Raw genomic sequence first — 19,203 nt, forward strand, 5'->3', positions numbered from 1 at the left:
GCATACTGGGCTTTTTATCACGGGAATATCGATATCTCTCGTGTATTGTATACAGGTGCATGAGATCGCCGATGACAGGGTCTTGGTGATACGCTTTATAGCTTTTTTGTCTAGAATAAGTTTTTATACTAAGACAATGAAAGCTACGGAGAGCCCTACCTCGATTGCGACATTGTCGACCGAATGTAACTGGATAGTAAACATAACTGATTTGAACATTTTTGCACTAAGAAGTACATTAATCCGGTTGTTTAACGTGCGGGCTATGCATTAAGCTTCCCCACACAGCCCCCCATGGGGCGCGGGGCCGAGATACGCTCGGCCAACGCGATCAAAGAATGCACGTTAACATTCGATGACTTACCGATGCCTGGTGACATTAAGTGGGAAGTCAACCTGTCGCTCGGATGGGCGTCGGGATCCATCCAATCCCTCATGACTCTGCAGGTCAATACCCGAGTTGTACACTGCAACTCACACATCGAAAGTTAAACTTTCTGCCCAGCATGCGGGCTAACCACCGCCACCACGAGTCCTTTACCCTGTCGGGACAGGATTTCTATCCTGCAGCTCCCCGACCCCGTGGTACAGATTTTAGCCTCCCCAGTAGAGAGTTCACAAACGTTTCCACCGGAGTGTACTAAGCAAGCTACCACGTTCTAAACGTCCCACTCGTTCTGGCATTGGCCAACCATACATTACGCCGGAGCGTTCCCAGGGCTAGAGTCCCAAGCAGCTAGTTAGAGCCCGACTAGCTTACAAGGGCCTGGGTATACTAGTTTTGATCTTCGCCAACCGGATGGTCCTTCAATCACTGGACTAGTTACAGCTCGGAACCTTACTGATCCTTCCCCCTTCCTCTCGTGGGGGGTATACCGAGGCTACCGAAATCTCAGGGTTCACCCAACTGCCCTGGCAGAAATGCCACCCTCCCGGGGCTCTTCCGTTCGGAAGATGCACTAAGAAGTACAGTGCGCATTGCCTGACTTTGTTATCGGTCACCTTAGACCGCATTCATGGCCGATATTTATACGTAGATACAAAAATCTACAGCGCGCAATATATTTCGTACAATATATAAACTCGTTTATTATGAAACGAAACGGCTTTTCCACAAAAATTTTTGTTGGAAATCATAGTTTAGCTCAGAAAACATATTGATAAGCTAAAAAAACTCACAAGCAGTAACGACCAGCATTTTTTTCTGTATCATGAAAAATCCAAACACCAATATAAAATTAAATAGTGTCACGAGCGCCGCATCTTCGTCTGCTTCTCGAATCCGACTTCGTGGCGCTACCGGGACACTTAATAATTTTAAAATTCTTTATTTCAGAAAACGATGCCTTCTAGAAAGATTCCTTGTTAAGTGGACGAAGTTTCTGGATGAATATTCAGAATTATTATATAGAATCAAACAAAGCCAACGGAAAAATCCAGAAACTTCGACGCTTAACGAATACACGAAAAAACCCAAAACCAAAACAATTTCTCCCTGTGTAAAGTAAAGATCCTGTGTGGGAGAAAACTGTGACGCTTTCTTCAAGCTTGCCTCCCCTGACTTTTTCATTACAGTATGTACGCTCCTCAAAGAAGGACGCATTTGTTCATTTTTGAGTACCGCATCGAGTTCAATTTACAGTTTGATACTAGAGTTTTAGTCAAAGTTTCGATTTGAGTTTTATAGTCAAAGTTGTACGTGGTGTATTAGAAGTTTTTCAACCTAATAAATAAAGTCATAGAAAAGAAATTCAGCCCATTGAGTTTTAATTTATTTGACGTCTTAACTAATTGTTCTGAAGGAAGGAAACCCAACTGATTTTAGAGAGACAGTCATTCTAATTTTGCAAATAATTTGGTGTTGTTTCGGATCAAGTCAACAATTACCTTCGTCTATAAGAATCAAGTAAGTTGTCTCAATTAATATTTTCCGACTGTAATCAATTCTATAAAATCAGAGAGTTCTGCTGCGATAGTCGGTTGTACTGATCTCACCCGTATGGGAGAGTAAGCCAGCACCCGTGTTTCTTTTTTGCAACATCACATTGTTAGTTCGGTAAACTCGCTATTACCCTAACATTCCTATATTTCGTAAAAATATATTGTAAAAATTAATTATTCAACAATAACTGTAATCTTTGCAGACCAACAACACCCCCCCCCCCCTACACACACACACACACGCATATACAGTATGTCTACGATCAAGCGTACAGATACTTAAATTGGTGATTTTAGCAAAATTAGCGGGGGTGCAAACAAATCTTTTTTAGTGAAAAGTTAGAGTAAACTTAGCTCTAGCTTCTGTCGTTTGCTCCGTTCGATAGGATTTATCAGTAAAAAAATTGTCCGAGGCTAAAAATAATAAGTGCAAAAAAAAGTATGGCAGGATGTTTTTTACCCTTCCATCGCATAGGCCGTGACCAATAATGCTTAAAACCACCAAAAAACATTATCGTTAGGTGTAGATTTTATTTTTTAATAATTAACGAAATAAATTTTGTAAGATGTGAATTAGTTCGCAAGAGCTAGACATGGCGACCGCAGCGGAAAGCGGAACAGGGCGGACCGAAGCCAGACGGTACTACACCGGTTTGTTATTGTTATGACTCAAGGTTAGTTCGTCTGCTAGAGGTGTCCCTGTCACAACGCTCGACTCCGAAATCCGAGCACAGTTTTTCGCGAAACGTCGGTAGATCGCTAAAGAAGCGATCTCGGAGCTTTCGCGAAAGAGTGCGCATTGAAATTTGATTTTTCGGAGCTCGTAAATCTGTCAGCAGCGGTGCTTTTCCTTTTCAATAAAAATCCAAGCCCAGTCTCAGAATTTAAAAAAAACATAGTGCTCTGAATTTTGGAGAGGTATCGAGTTAGTTTGAGATCTTGAATGTCAGGCGTCCTTGGCCTGACTCGAACGTTCCTTTTTAAACGTCATCAACAATTCTCTGGGTTTGTGAGCAAAATCTGCCGAATAATTGAGTGTGTATGCTAAGTTTGTATTGTAAAAGAATTTTAAAGCATTATTTTCATTAGTGCTTTAGAAAAAAAATTACTTGATTGTTAATTTTTAGATATAAGTTACAATTTTCAGAACCATAATCTAGTAAGCGGCCAGTTTGAACGGCAATTAGGACAATTTAAACGCGTGCTCATTGTGCAAATAAAAAGTATAATCCATACAAATTCTTTACGTGACAGATCGTGTAAGAAGTTTATTCGGGCTGCTGGTCAACTTGCCAACCTCTCCTACATCCTGTCGCGAATCCTTTTCCATCGGCGCGATCCCATACTACTCCTACTCAGTGAATTTGCTCTCTACCTTCTAATCAGCTTGTTTTTGACGAAGTGAGTTGTTTCATTTTAAATTTTCAATATTTTTTAAGTATCAAACGAATTGCAACGAGTGTTCAAAGACACCCGTTTGTGTATGATTTACTCCTTCATCTCAACCTCTTAATTAAAATGCAGTCGTCAATACAGAAGATGAATACGCAAGATCCGTTACATAGCCCAGTACCGAAGTGGCCAACAAGGTTGAACTCAGCGACTTTGCAGATACCGTAACCAAAGGTTGCTGTTCAATAGTTTAACGCGAAGATGCAAACGTCTGCTCAAGCCACAACTAGCCATCGCAACTAAATGCTGCAGAAGTTTTCTACAAGCATCATTATAGGAAACGATAATGATGTTCGAGATGATCAGTTGGCTACACCCGGACGTAAGAAAATCGGTACGGGGAGACGCAGCTCATATTAAACTGCTATAAAAGCAAATTTCTAGTTCGTCAGCTAACACCTGCAAAGCTCTAGCAGATTTGCAATACGACAAAGACAAACGCACACTCACACTTGAGCAAAAAATTCATGCGTAATTGGCATAGCTATAACACTGTCAGTCATAAATCGATGAACTTTTCATTTAACTTGATCCTGTAAGTGATTTATAATGAAAATTAAATTTGTAATAAAGAATGAATGTTTTATAATGAATGTAGAGGTCAGCCAGGTAAGACCTATACAATTTGAATTTAATTCTTCATCCATAAAATTATAAAATTAATTTTTTGTAGCTCTAAAACCTGCCAAAAGTAGCACTACCCGTATTTTATTAAAATCCGAGAATAGTTGTTCAGAACTTGTTATTTGGTCAGGAGTGCTGCTTTTCTTTGTTTATAAAAATCCAAGCACAGTTTCTAGCGAAATGTCGATAGATCGCTTGAGCAGCGCGTTCGTAGCTTTCGCGGAAAAGTGGGCATTGAAAATTGATTTTTCAGAACCTGTAAATCGGTCAGCAGCGCTGCTTTTTCTATGTTTATAAAAATCCAAGCACAGTTTCCAACGAAATGTCAGTAGATCACTCGAGCTGCGATCTCGGAGCTTTCGCGAATGCGTGCGCATTAAAAATTATTTATTTGGAGCATGTAAATCAGTCAGCAGCACTGCTTTTTCTCCGTTTATAATAATCCAAGCCCAGTTCTTAACGAAATGTCAGTAGATCACTCGAGCAGCAATCTTGGAGCTTTCGCGAAAGAGTGCACATTGAAATTTCATTTTCCAGAACTTGTAAATCGGCCAGGAGCGCTGCTTTTCCTGTTCAATAAAAATCCAAGCCCAGTTTCAAGTGAAACGTCGATAGATCGCTTAAGCAGCGCGTTCGTAGCTTTCGCGGAAAAGTGCGTATTAAAAATTGATTATTTGGAGCTTGTAAATCAGTCAGCAGTGCTGCTATTTCTTTGTTTATAAAAATCCAAGCACAGTTTGTAGCAAAATGTCGATAGATCACTCGAGCAGCGATCTCTGAGCTTTCGCGAATGAGTGCGTATTAAAAATTGATTATTTGGAGCTTGTAAATCAGTCAGCAGTGCTGCTTTTTCTTTGTTTATAAAAATCCAAGCACAGATTCTAGCGAAATGTCGATAGATCACTCGAGCAGCGATCTTGGAGCTTTCGCGGAAAAGTGCGCATTGAAAATTGATTGTTCAGAACTTGTTATTTGGTCAGGAGTGCTGCTTTCTTCGTTTATAAAAATCCAAGCACAGTTTCTAGCAAAATGTCGATAGATCACTCGAGCAGCGATCTTGGAGCTTTCGCGAATGAGTGCGTATTAAAAATTGATTATTTGGAGCTTGTAAATCAATCAGCAGTGCTGCTTTTTCTTTGTTTATAAAAATCCAAGCCCAGTTTCTAGCGAAATGTCGATAGATCGGTTAAGCAGCGCGTTCGTAGCTTTCGCGGAAAAGTGCGCATTGAAAATTGATTGTTCAGAACTTGTAATTTGGTCAGGAGTGCTGCTTTTCTTTGTTTATAAAAATCCAAGCACAGTTTCTAGCGGAATATCGATAAATCACTCGAGCAGCGATCTTGGAGCTTTCGCGAATGAGTGCGTATTAAAAATTGATTATTTGGAGCTTGTAAATCAATCAGCAGTGCTGCTTTTTCTTTGTTTATAAAAATCCAAGCCCAGTTTCTAGCGAAATGTCGATAGATCGGTTAAGCAGCGCGTTCGTAGCTTTCGCGGAAAAGTGCGCATTGAAAATTGATTGTTCAGAACTTGTAATTTGGTCAGGAGTGCTGCTTTTCTTTGTTTATAATAATCCAAGCCCAGTTCTTAACGAAATGTCAGTAGATCACTCGAGCAGCAATCTTGGAGCTTTCGCGAAAGAGTGCACATTGAAATTTCATTTTCCAGAACTTGTAAATCGGCCAGGAGCGCTGCTTTTCCTGTTCAATAAAAATCCAAGCCCAGTTTCAAGTGAAACGTCGATAGATCGCTTAAGCAGCGCGTTCGTAGCTTTCGCGGAAAAGTGCGTATTAAAAATTGATTATTTGGAGCTTGTAAATCAGTCAGCAGTGCTGCTTTTTCTTTGTTTATAAAAATCCAAGCACAGATTCTAGCGAAATGTCGATAGATCACTCGAGCAGCGATCTTGGAGCTTTCGCGGAAAAGTGCGCATTGAAAATTGATTGTTCAGAACTTGTTATTTGGTCAGGAGTGCTGCTTTCTTCATTTATAAAAATCCAAGCACAGTTTCTAGCAAAATGTCGATAGATCACTCGAGCAGCGATCTTGGAGCTTTCGCGAATGAGTGCGTATTAAAAATTGATTATTTGGAGCTTGTAAATCAATCAGCAGTGCTGCTTTTTCTTTGTTTATAAAAATCCAAGCCCAGTTTCTAGCGAAATGTCGATAGATCGGTTAAGCAGCGCGTTCGTAGCTTTCGCGGAAAAGTGCGCATTGAAAATTGATTGTTCAGAACTTGTAATTTGGTCAGGAGTGCTGCTTTTCTTTGTTTATAAAAATCCAAGCCCAGTTTCTAGCGAAGTGTCGATAGATCACTTAAGCAGCGCGTTCGTAGCTTTCGCGGAAAAGTGCGCATTGAAAATTGATTGTTCAGAACTTGTAATTTGGTCAGGAGTGCTGCTTTTCTTTGTTTATAAAAATCCAAGCACAGTTTCTAGCGGAATATCGATAAATCACTCGAGCAGCGATCTCTGAGCTTTCGCGAATGAGTGCGTATTAAAACTTGATTATTTGGAGCTTGTAAATCAGTCAGCAGTGCTGCTTTTTCTTTGTTTATAAAAATCCAAGCCCAGTTTCTAGCGAAGTGTCGATAGATCGGTTAAGCAGCGCGTTCGTAGCTTTCGCGGTAAAGTGCGGATTGAAAATTGATTGTTCAGAACTTGTAATTTGGTCAGGAGTGCTGCTTTTCTTTGTTTATAAAAATCCAAGCCCAGTTTCTAGCGGAATATCGATAAATCACTCGAGCAGCGATCTCTGAGCTTTCGCGAATGAGTGCGTATTAAAAATTGATTATTTGCAGCTTGTAAATCAATCAGCAGTTCTGCTTTTTCTTTGTTTATAAAAATCCAAGCCCAGTTTCTAGCGAAGTGTCGATAGATCACTTAAGCAGCGCGTTCGTAGCTTTCGCGGAAAAGTGCGTATTAAAAATTGATTATTTGGAGCTTGTAAATCAATCAGCAGTGCTGCTTTTTCTTTGTTTATAAAAATCCAAGCCCAGTTTCTAGCGGAATATCGATAAATCACTCGAGCAGCAATCTCTGAGCTTTCGCGAATGAGTGCGTATTAAAAATTGATTATTTGGAGCTTGTAAATCAATCAGCAGTTCTGCTTTTTCTTTGTTTATAAAAATCCAAGCCCAGTTTCTAGCGAAGTGTCGATAGATCACTTAAGCAGCGCGTTCGTAGCTTTCGCGGAAAAGTGCGTATTAAAAATTGATTATTTGGAGCTTGTAAATCAATCAGCAGTGCTGCTTTTTCTTTGTTTATAAAAATCCAAGCCCAGTTTCTAGCGGAATATCGATAAATCACTCGAGCAGCAATCTCTGAGCTTTCGCGAATGAGTGCGTATTAAAAATTGATTATTTGGAGCTTGTGAATCAGTCAGCAGTGCTGCTTTTTCTTTGTTTATAAAAAACCAAGCCCAGTTTTTAGCGAAATGTCGATAGATCGCTTAAGCAGCGATCTCTGAGCTTTCGCGAATGAGTGCGTATTAAAAATTGATTATTTGGAGCTTGTAAATCAATCAGCAGTTCTGCTTTTTCTTTGTTTATAAAAATCCAAGCACAGTTTTTAGCGAACTGTCGATAGATCACTCAAGCAGCGATCTTGGAGCTTTCGCGAATGAGTGCGTATTAAAAATTGATTCTTTGGAGCTTGTAAATCAGTCAGCTGCACTGCTTTTTCTTTGTTTATAAAAATCCAAGCACAGTTTCTAGCGAAATGTCGATAGATCGGTTAAGCAGCGATCTTGGAGCTTTCGCGAATGAGTGCGTATTAAAAATTGATTCTTTGGAGCTTGTAAATCAGTCAGCTGCACTGCTTTTTCTTTGTTTATAAAAATCCAAGCACAGTTTCTAGCGAAATGTCGATAGATCGCTTAAGCAGCGCGTTCGTAGCTTTCGCGGAAAAGTGCGGATTGAAAATTGATTGTTCAGAACTTGTAATTTGGTCAGGAGTGCTGCTTTTTCTTTGTTTATAAAAATCCAAGCACAGTTTCTAGCGAAATGTCGATAGATCGCTTAAGCAGCGCGTTCGTAGCTTTCGCGAATGAGTGCGTATTAAAAATTGATTATTTGGAACTTGTAAATCAGTCAGCAGTGCTGCTTTTTCTTTGTTTATAAAAATCCAAGCCCAGTTTTTAGCGAAATGTCGATAGATCGCTTAAGCAGCGATCTCTGAGCTTTCGCGAATGAGTGCGTATTAAAAATTGATTATTTGGAGCTTGCAAATCAATCAGCAGTTCTGCTTCTTCTTTGTTTATAAAAATCCAAGCACAGTTTCTAGCGAACTGTCGATAGATCACTCGAGCAGCGATCTTGGAGCTTCCGCGAATGAGTGCGTATTAAAAATTGATTATTTGGAACTTGTAAATCAGTCAGCAGTGCTGCATTTTCTTTGTTTATAAAAATCCAAGCCCAGTTTCTAGCGAAATGTCGATAGATCGGTTAAGCAGCGCGTTCGTAGCTTTCGCGGAAAAGTGCGCATTGAAAATTGATTGTTCAGAACTTGTAATTTGGTCAGCAGTGCTGCTTTTTCTTTGTTTATAAAAATCCAAGCCCAGTTTCTAGCGGAATATCGATAAATCACTCGAGCAGCAATCTCTGAGCTTTCGCGAATGAGTGCGTATTAAAAATTGATTATTTGGAGCTTGTGAATCAGTCAGCAGTGCTGCTTTTTCTTTGTTTATAAAAAACCAAACCCAGTTTTTAGCGAAATGTCGATAGATCGCTTAAGCAGCGATCTCTGAGCTTTCGCGAATGAGTGCGTATTAAAAATTGATTATTTGGAGCTTGTAAATCAATCAGCAGTTCTGCTTTTTCTTTGTTTATAAAAATCCAAGCCCAGTTTCTAGCGAAATGTCGATAGATCGGTTAAGCAGCGCGTTCGTAGCTTTCGCGGAAAAGTGCGCATTGAAAATTGATTGTTCAGAACTTGTAATTTGGTCAGCAGTGCTGCTTTTTCTTTGTTTATAAAAATCCAAGCCCAGTTTCTAGCGGAATATCGATAAATCACTCGAGCAGCAATCTCTGAGCTTTCGCGAATGAGTGCGTATTAAAAATTGATTATTTGGAGCTTGTGAATCAGTCAGCAGTGCTGCTTTTTCTTTGTTTATAAAAAACCAAGCCCAGTTTTTAGCGAAATGTCGATAGATCGCTTAAGCAGCGATATCTGAGCTTTCGCGAATGAGTGCGTATTAAAAATTGATTATTTGGAGCTTGTAAATCAGTCAGCAGTGCTGCTTTTTCTTTGTTTATAAAAATCCAAGCCCAGTTTCTAGCGAAATGTCGATAGATCGGTTAAGCAGCGCGTTCGTAGCTTTCGCGGAAAAGTGCGCATTGAAAATTGATTGTTCAGAACTTGTAATTTGGTCAGCAGTGCTGCTTTTTCTTTGTTTATAAAAATCCAAGCCCAGTTTCTAGCGGAATATCGATAAATCACTCGAGCAGCAATCTCTGAGCTTTCGCGAATGAGTGCGTATTAAAAATTGATTATTTGGAGCTTGTGAATCAGTCAGCAGTGCTGCTTTTTCTTTGTTTATAAAAAACCAAGCCCAGTTTTTAGCGAAATGTCGATAGATCGCTTAAGCAGCGATCTCTGAGCTTTCGCGAATGAGTGCGTATTAAAAATTGATTATTTGGAGCTTGTAAATCAATCAGCAGTTCTGCTTTTTCTTTGTTTATAAAAATCCAAGCACAGTTTTTAGCGAACTGTCGATAGATCACTCAAGCAGCGATCTTGGAGCTTTCGCGAATGAGTGCGTATTAAAAATTGATTATTTGGAACTTGTAAATCAGTCAGCAGTGCTGCTTTTTCTTTGTTTATAAAAATCCAAGCACAGTTTCTAGCGAAATGTCGATAGATCGCTTAAGCAGCGCGTTCGTAGCTTTCGCGGAAAAGTGCGGATTGAAAATTGATTGTTCAGAACTTGTAATTTGGTCAGGAGTGCTGCTTTTTCTTTGTTTATAAAAATCCAAGCACAGTTTCTAGCGAAATGTCGATAAATCACTCGAGCAGCAATCTCTGAGCTTTCGCGAATGAGTGCGTATTAAAAATTGATTATTTGGAGCTTGTGAATCAGTCAGCAGTGCTGCTTTTTCTTTGTTTATAAAAAACCAAGCCCAGTTTTTAGCGAAATGTCGATAGATCGCTTAAGCAGCGATCTCTGAGCTTTCGCGAATGAGTGCGTATTAAAAATTGATTATTTGGAGCTTGTAAATCAGTCAGCAGTGCTGCTTTTTCTTTGTTTATAAAAATCCAAGCCCAGTTTCTAGCGAAATGTCGATAGATCGGTTAAGCAGCGCGTTCGTAGCTTTCGCGGAAAAGTGCGGATTGAAAATTGATTGTTCAGAACTTGTAATTTGGTCAGGAGTGCTGCTTTTTCTTTGTTTATAAAAATCCAAGCACAGTTTCTAGCGAAATGTCGATAGATCGCTTAAGCAGCGCGTTCGTAGCTTTCGCGAATGAGTGCGTATTAAAAATTGATTATTTGGAACTTGTAAATCAGTCAGCAGTGCTGCTTTTTCTTTGTTTATAAAAATCCAAGCCCAGTTTTTAGCGAAATGTCGATAGATCGCTTAAGCAGCGATCTCTGAGCTTTCGCGAATGAGTGCGTATTAAAAATTGATTATTTGGAGCTTGTAAATCAATCAGCAGTTCTGCTTCTTCTTTGTTTATAAAAATCCAAGCACAGTTTCTAGCGAACTGTCGATAGATCACTCGAGCAGCGATCTTGGAGCTTCCGCGAATGAGTGCGTATTAAAAATTGATTCTTTGGAGCTTGTAAATCAGTCAGCTGCACTGCTTTTTCTTTGTTTATAAAAATCCAAGCACAGTTTCTAGCGAAATATCGATAGATCACTCGAGCAGCGATCTTGGAGCTTTCGCGAATGAGAGATTATTTGGAGCATGTAAATCAGTCAGCATATCTGACTATTGTTTGAGATGAGCAGATGACGCGGCGCTTAGATTATCCTGGGGAATGCTTACGAGGCCGGAAGCCGTTGTTGGAGTGTGGTCATCGCAAAGTCTTTGGCGCATTGTTTATGCTTGAGGGGATTTATATGAGAAGTAGAAGAACTCGCCGGCTACTAGTATTTCTGACGTCTGAAGCACCTTTTCCGCTGAGTGAAGATTGTCTAGCTGCTGCATTGGCAGGGCATGTGTCGTAAGTCGCTTCTCATCCTAAAGATACTTTTCTTTCCACTGCGCGACGGCCAACATGCCTAGAAAATCTGCTGAGCAAACGCTGCGTCTGATAGGACCGTCGGCACGTGTCTTGATAGCCCTGGTGAGAGGTCTGACAATTACTCTCGAGCCAACTGTCGTGTTGCACGGGTGTCAGGTCGCTTATTGAGAAGTTTTTTCTATCTTTGGGTAAACCGAAGCTTGCAGTCTTGGCCCAGAACTTGGCGATATTCGCGGCGCTGCCGCTTTTTTCAGAGACTCTGCGTTTTGGCGTAAACCTTCTTAACGAGCTTGCAAGTTTGCCCTGCTGCGATTGACTTAAGATCCAGCACTTGGAGGAAACTCTTACTTGTATCTTTGTTCCCGGCTTGTCCTATAAACAAATAGGATACGTATTTTAAACCGCAGCCTATCGGTCTTAAACGCGACCGTTCTAATGTTTTTTCCACTGTTGAACTGCGGCGCAGGAACACAAATACTGCAATCAAAGTTGCGTAACTGAGCGAAGTAAGCATTATTAAATTCAATAAATATGCTTACAGTAGATTAATTGCACTTCTGTTTCTAGAGTGGAATGTAGCTTATAACATTTGACAGTAACGTTCGAATATGTCGATTGCTAAAAGTGTCGTCATGGTAACATATGAAACTTTCATATGCATCGAAAAAAAACGCCACTTTCAACGCGACATTGCAAGCAGTGAGATACGGAGATAAAAATGGAGTCAGCAAGTGAAAATCAAGAAATTCCAATGCTGTTGCTGATCGACACAATTAACCAGATGATTACCGACGAGCAGGCTGCAGGGCACATGAATACCAGCGACAAAATTTATGTGTTCGTCCAAACCTCGGAGGAGTTATCTAGGACGGTGGGAAAAACTCTCACCTGTAAGTAGAATGAAATTTATTTACCGCGGATGCGCCCTTTTATAATTTAAAGTTTGTTTTACGTACACGAAAACATACGCTCAATAATGCTAATAATTCGCTCTCTTTTGCTCTCTGAATTATTTTCCTAACCTAGCTTGTTCACATTTTCCGACACCCTTGCACGACCGCTAATGCGGAGACAGAGGGCTCGCTTTTTATGCAAAGCTCCAGCGGGCAATAATTCATGCATTTTGCAATAATATTTTTTAAACTTTCAGTTCACCAAGTAATCGACAGTTACAACCGTTACCGGGAGAAGTTTGACGCGGTGAACGCGAAGGTTAAATACCTTAAGAAAGGTGCGAGCCAATTGACTTTAGACGAGATTGGGATTTACAAAATATTCAAGAAAACTAAATACTATTTATGAGGCAAAGATATATTTTCGATTGTATAATTCTATTTGATTATTATAAAGTATGATTGTGAATAAAATAAATTAAACTTTTGCAGGGAAACCGGCGCACGAGGCACTTCTCTACTTCTTGGTGCTTCAATGGTGATTTTCTGCATATCAATTATTCGGTTTTGCATCCCCTTTATTGCTTCATGAAGTAAAACGTCACAATGATTTATAAATAAAATGTTTTCACGAAAGTGTGCGCATCAGAACTTGATTTTTTAGAGTCTGTAAAGCGGTTAGGTGCGTTGATTTTATTTTGTTGATAATGCGAGCCCACTTTATAGCGAAACGTTAGTAGATCGCTGGAGCAATGCTCTCGGAGCTTTCGCAAAAGTGTGCGAATCAAAATTTTTTTCTCAGAGTTTGTAAAGCGGTCGATACCGGCGCTTTCTCTTTGTTATCAAACAACCGAGCCCAGTTTCTAGCGAAGCGACCGTAGATTGCTGGAGCAGCGCTATCGGAGCTTTCGCGAAAGTGTGCGCAATAAAAATTGTTTTCTCAGAGTTTGTAAAGCGGTTAGGAGCGGTCCTTTCCCTTTGTTATTAAACATCCGACTCTGGTTTCTAGCGAAGCGTCCGTAGATTGCTGGACCAGCGCTCTCGGAGCTTTCGCGAAAATGTGCGCATCAAAACTTGATTTCTTAGAGTCTGCAAAACGGTTAGGTACGGTGCTTTTGCTTTGTTAATAAAAATGCGAGCCCAGTTTATAGCGAAACGTTAGTAGATCGCTGGAGCAGCGCTCTCGGAGCACTCGCGAGAGTGTGCGCATCAAGAATCGATTATTTAGAGCTCGTGAATAAACATCCGAGCCCAGTTTCTAGCGAAGCGTCCGCAGTTCGCTGGAGCACCGCTCTAGGAGCTTTTGCAAGGCATCTTTTTTAAAAATTGTTCCTATAGAGCTCGCAAATCGACAAAAGCGGTGCTACGCCTTGTTCAATAAAGCCCGAGCACAGATTCTTGCGAATCGTTGGTAGATCGCTAGAGAAGCGCTCTTGATGCTTTCGCAAGGCAGCTCACGAATTAGCTGAAGCGGCGCTTACCCCTCGTTTATGAAAGCTCGAGCACAGTATCTTGTGAAATGTCAGTAGATCGCTGAAGCAGTTGTCTCGGAGCTTTCGCAAGAAAATTCTTGTTAAAAATCGATTCTTCAGAGCTTGAAAATCTGTCATAAGTGTCGCTATTAGCATGTCGGAGTCTAAAGCACCTTTGCCACTGAGTGCAAGATTGTTTACCTGCTGCACCAACAGGGCATATGCCAACTTTCATGCTACACGGACGTCGGATCGCTTATTGACAAGTTCTTCCTGTCTGCAGATGAACCAGAGCTTGCAGCCGCTGCCAGAAACTTAGCGGTACTCGCAACACCTTCGCTCTTCTCTGAAGAAGTCTCTTTCAAGGTAAGCTTTCTCATAGAGCTTGCAAGCTTGCCCTTCACGTTTGACTCGAGATTGAGAGCTTGGAGGAAATTTTTCCTGGGAGCTGCGAGAAGAGCTACTAAAGACGGCGGTGAGCGCTTTGGTCGAGGCTCCTGGATTACCGGTCCTATTGTTCCAAAATCACGTTTTCGACGGGCAACGTCAGCAAGAAAGACTTGCTCCCAAAATTATCTTTGGCAATTAGCAATATTCACAACTTCGCCGTGAACACTAGCACATTTGACGTCTTCGCCGCAGAGTAGCACGTGAAATGGGCTAATTAATCTAAAATATAAAAAAGGAACAGTATGTACAATTTTATTGAAGATCTATGGACGTTCGAATATGTCGGACTTTTTGTTTCTTTTTGTTTAGTTGGTTTCTAGATAAATATATAGTCATGTGCTCCCTGATTTGATTTGACGTTTTTGCAACGCGTATCTTGCTAATGTGCTATCATTTTCGCAAATGTGAATTGTTTAAATTTATGTAAATAGTGTAAATAGTAATACTAATTGATGTAAGTTGTGTAACAAAGAGAGCTGAAAACGTGATTTATTATGAATCGTGATCAGATTCACACGGCGATGTTCCGGTGCCTCTGTGCGCAAAATAATAACGTTTTGAATGCTAGCCGGATGTTCTTGGAACAATATCCACATGTTCAGCCTCAACCATCTCGAACTTCGTACTACAGGTAGGTTAATAATTCTTATTAAGGAAATAGCTAAAAATATTGCCCTAGTAAAAAAAAATTGGGTTATGATAGACTTCTTGAAAGAGTGCGTCAGCATGGCGTGATCAAGGTGGAGCAACGTCGACGCGTACAGCCTGTGCGGGGTGATCAAAACTTGAGTGATCGTATTAATCAGGCTCTAACGGACAATCCTCGTTTAAGTTTAAGGGCCTTAGCACGACAATTCTTTTTACCCTTTCTGCTCCTTCTAAGCGAGTGTTAGTGAGCAATCAGTATTGTTTGGATTTATTTTTATACTTAATTCAATTTTTATATTTAGATGTATCGAAAGAATCTGTACGAAGAATTGTAAGAGTCACCAGACGCCCGTACAAGCCCACGAAGGTGCAAAAAGTTTTCCAACGTGACCACGAAAGACGCCAGGCATACTGCGAATGGGGTCTGCGACAGTTGGCGAGAAATCCACTTTTCTTTAGACGAGTTTGCTTCAGCGATGAATCCACATTCACCAATAACGGACCAATTAATAAGCAAGTTACAAGGATGTGGTCCGAGCAAAACCCGGATTGGTTTATAGAAAATGACAGGCAGCATAGGTGAGTAAGTTCACGTTAAAGGCAAACGTCAATCAGACTTCCATTTTACAATTTTTCACATATTTATTAAGGTGGAAGTTCAACGTATGGATCGGGATTGTCGGAGATCGGATTATAGGTCCGATATTTTATAATGAAAATTTGACTGCAAGGAGATATCGCAGACTATTGAGGCTCATTAATGGTCGCTTACATGACAATCCGATTCCTCAAAATCAGATGTGGTGGCAAATGGATGGAGCCCCAGCGCACAATGCTGCCGTAGTCACTGAATACTTAGAGGAACGATTTCCTGAAAGGTGGATTGGCTTAAATTCACCACACGTAAGATTTCCGCCACGATCACCTGATTTAACCATCATGGATTATTACTTTTTCGGTAATATTAAGAGAATCTGCTACACACAGGTAAAGAAATTAAAAAATTCTCTATATTCTCACAATTATTGGCTATAATCTTATTTGATTTCATAATAGCTTGTTTTTTTCCTAACATTACCTTTCAGCCAGCTACTACATCTGATGATATGAAGCAACGCTTGCGAAATGCATGCGCTGCGATTCGTGCTGGCGAATTAAGAAGAGCAAGAGAGCAACTGCGCAGAAGATTTCAGCTGTGCATACAAGCAGACGGTGGACAATTTCAGCAACTCATGAAATACAGAAATCGCTAATTCAAGTAGAATAAATAAGAATTCAATTTTAAAAAAACTATCAATTTAAAATAATAAGTTTGCGATAATTTATTTTCAGTAACTGCCGAAAGCTGCCAATTATGTACCAACCCTTGTTAATTATTTTGCACTATGTGGACGCTAAAGCACAGCGGAAGTCTTATTTCAGTTATTCATGGATTTTTATACCACTACCGGCTATGAATGCCTACTGTTCGTTGTTTCGCTTATTCTGCGTAGTGTATATTGCTAAGCCTCGCTATCAGTTGTAAAATCTGTAATTATTATAGGAAAAAACAATAAAGTAGATTACCTTTTTAGTAAGAAACACTGCGTCGATTATAACCGATTTTTCGAACTCTGAAAAATCAGTTTTTTCACGAAACAGCTTTTTCACGAAAGCTCCAAAACGACTGCTCCAGCGATTTACCGACGTTTTGCGAGCAACAGTGCTCAGGCTTTAATGAGCGAAGGGTAGCAGTGCTCCTGCCGATTCTTAATCTCTTTAAAGACAATTTTACCACGAACTGCCTCGCGAAAGCTCCGACAGCGCTGCTGCAGCGATCTACCGACGTTTTGCTGTAAACTAGGCTCGGATTTTCATTGAAACGGCTCTGCAAGAAACACTACTTGAGCTTTAATTAGCCAGGGGTAGCGCTGCTCCTGTTGATTCTTGAGCTTTAAAAAAAAAAAATACTTTTAAGCGAGCTGCCTCGCAAAAGCTCCTAGAGCGGTACTCCAGCGATCTACGGACGCTTCGCTAGAAACTAGGCTCGAATTTTTATCAATGAAGGAAAAGCACCGCTGCTGACCGATTCAGAAGCTCTGATAAATCAATTTTCATTGTGCACTCTTTTGCGAAAGCTACGAACGCGCTGCTTAAACGATCTATCGACATTTCGCTAGAAACTGGGGTTGGATTTTTATTAAAGGAAAAGCACCGCTCCTGGCCGATTTACAAGCTCTAAATAATCAATTTTTGGTACGCATATTTATGCGAAAGCTCCGAGATCGCTGCTCCAGCGCTCCACCGACGTTTCGCTAGAGAATGTGCTCGGATTTTTACTAACAAAAAGAAAGCACCGTTCCTGACCGCTTTACAAACTCTAAAAAATAAATTTTTGATTCGAACACTTTTACAAAAGCTCCAAGAGAGAAGCTCCAGCGATCTACCGACTTTTTGCAAGAAGCTGTGCTCAGCTATCCATGAACAAGGGGTTGCGCCGCTGCAGACCGATTCACAAGCTCAGAAAAGACAATTTTCATGCGAGCGCTCTTGCGAAAGCACCGAGTGTGCTTCTCTAGCGATCTATCAAAGATTCGCGAGACACTGTGCTCGAGCTTTGATGAACTAGGGGTAGCGCTGCTGCTGCCTATTCTCGAGCTCAGAAAAGACAATTCGCATGCGAGCTCTCTTGCGAAAACTCCAAGAGCGCTTCTTTAGCGATCTACAAACGATTCGCGAGAAACTGTGCTCGAGCTTTGATGAACCAGGGGCTGCGCTTCTCTAGCGATCTATCAACTGTTTGTTAAAAACTGGGCTCGAGTTTTGATGAGCAAAAGGTAGCGGCGCTTCTCACGGATTTTTGAGATACAGTTTCACGCGCTTGCTTTTAATTTCTAAATCTTACTGATTGCAGTCTTTCTGCTTTTCATTAAGTGTAGATGTGTGCTGTGGAAAGCGATACTCATCAAGACTTGCTTAAGATTCGCTATGTAAAGGGAGACTTTCTGTAGCTTGTTTGGGGATTCGCTGTTAGATAAAAATGTGTTTAGTTGAAGATCTTTTGCGCAATAGCTCGGCGAGAACCTAGTTGTGGTTTGTTTATTCATTAAAAAATAAGGTAACACTTCACAAGGGTGTCTCTTTACGAGTTTTCGTAGCTTTCGAATAGTACAGTGTACGATATGAGTGTGCAAAGTAGGTGATTCCCGCGCAAGTGGAATGGCGATAAAAGATCAAGTCTGAGTAGTGTATACTTACGTAACGCATAAATATCGTATACAATTTTCTTTACTTATAAAAAATACAAGAATAATATCAATTTTATTTATATTTAATAGTTGAATCACATACATTTCTAAGAATCATCAGATAGAATTACATTTGCAGCAGTACCAATCGTGGTCACTGAAATACAATGCGTTTTTAGGTACTTCTATGTTTACACATGAGTAATGAAACCATAATAAGCAACTATCACATTGAATACAGTTGGTATGAACAGATTTAGAGCATTTGATACACGTGAATTTTTGTTTCGTTTTTTTATCCTGTACTCTTTGTTGCAGTTGTTCAAAAGCAGATTTTTTCATAAAATTTTGTAAAATGCAAATGTCTACGTCTTCGTCTAAAAATGAATCAAGTAAATGAACATTATCTATGTCAGTAATTTCCAATACACACTCGCTAAGTGTCAAATTACGGATTTTCTCTTTTGAAAATTGCATCCAATTTAACATAGTCTTGGACTGATCTACAACATTCATGCACCTGTACTTTTCTTTTGAAATTTCGCTGTCTTCTCCAAAATAGACTAGTTTGTTCTATAATATTAAAATCAATATTCAAGTATAACGTTTATGTTTTTCAATTTATTGTTAGTAGTATAGATTTTAACTTCATACTCGCGTGTGCAACTGATAGTAATTATAAAAGAGTATTAAACTTGAATTAGGATTACAAAATACCTTTATAATTTTGTATCCTCTGCATTTTTCGGGAATAGGCAAGTATTTGTCATTCTTCATTGCTTGATAGTGATTTTTCAGAAAGCTTTTAACTATGGATAAGCCATTTTTAGAAGATTCAGATTACCAAGCTTCTTCAATTATTTCATTCATCAAATCAGATCCGAAATGTGGAGTATCAACTGTCATGTTAATAATGACGTGATAGAGCTTTAATTTATTAGACATTTCTGTTTCTTGTTCATCCAATAAAATTTTAGGATTTTTTTCCACCTTGCATAAACTTTAGAAAAATATAGGTTAGTTAATTATGCGCAGTTATGAAATTTAATATAAAGCGCTTTTGAGTCAAAGAAAACGCTCATAAGATCAAAGTTGTATGTAAGGATGTTCTATGGTTAGACGAAAGTTAATTAAGAGAATAAACTGAAACTTTGAAGATGAATTCCTCTAGTGTATACAAAACGATTCTGGGTTCCTGATAATTGCTACCAAACATATTTCTACAATATTTGAGTTCAATGTTAAAAGGCTATACTTGGGCATAAATTTAAATCGAAAACGCAATTATTAGAGGGATAATTACATACATAC

At 39.8% G+C, this 19,203-nt stretch overlaps 2 protein-coding genes across 17 annotated transcripts in view; one reads left to right on the forward strand and one right to left on the reverse strand.

The window, feature by feature from the left end:
* LOC100680429 (protein unc-79 homolog) overlaps positions 1 to 19,203 on the forward strand; it is a 2,400,004-nt gene that overhangs the window by 1,198,182 nt on the left and 1,182,619 nt on the right. The gene's annotated exons all lie outside the window — the stretch shown is intronic.
* LOC116416256 lies at positions 17,955 to 18,741 on the reverse strand. Its single transcript, XM_031923967.1, has 2 exons — positions 18,610 to 18,741; positions 17,955 to 18,465 (listed from the first exon to the last, which is right to left on the reverse strand). Exons 1-2 carry the CDS (start codon positions 18,667 to 18,669, stop codon positions 18,010 to 18,012), a joined length of 516 nt encoding a protein of 171 aa, XP_031779827.1. The 5' UTR covers positions 18,670 to 18,741; the 3' UTR covers positions 17,955 to 18,009.

Source organism: Nasonia vitripennis (genome assembly GCF_009193385.2).
Source record: "Nasonia vitripennis strain AsymCx chromosome 2 unlocalized genomic scaffold, Nvit_psr_1.1 chr2_random0002, whole genome shotgun sequence".
NCBI lineage: Eukaryota > Metazoa > Arthropoda > Insecta > Hymenoptera > Pteromalidae > Nasonia > Nasonia vitripennis.

Excerpts from the sequence above, each read along its gene's own strand:
- LOC116416256 (XM_031923967.1), bottom strand. The coding sequence starts at position 18,669 with ATGAAGAATGACAAATACTTGCCTATTCCCGAAAAATGCAGAGGATAC. Across the intron at positions 18,466-18,609 it reads GAGGATACAAAATTATAAAG|AACAAACTAGTCTATTTTGG; the intron begins GTATTTTGTAAT and ends TTAATATTATAG.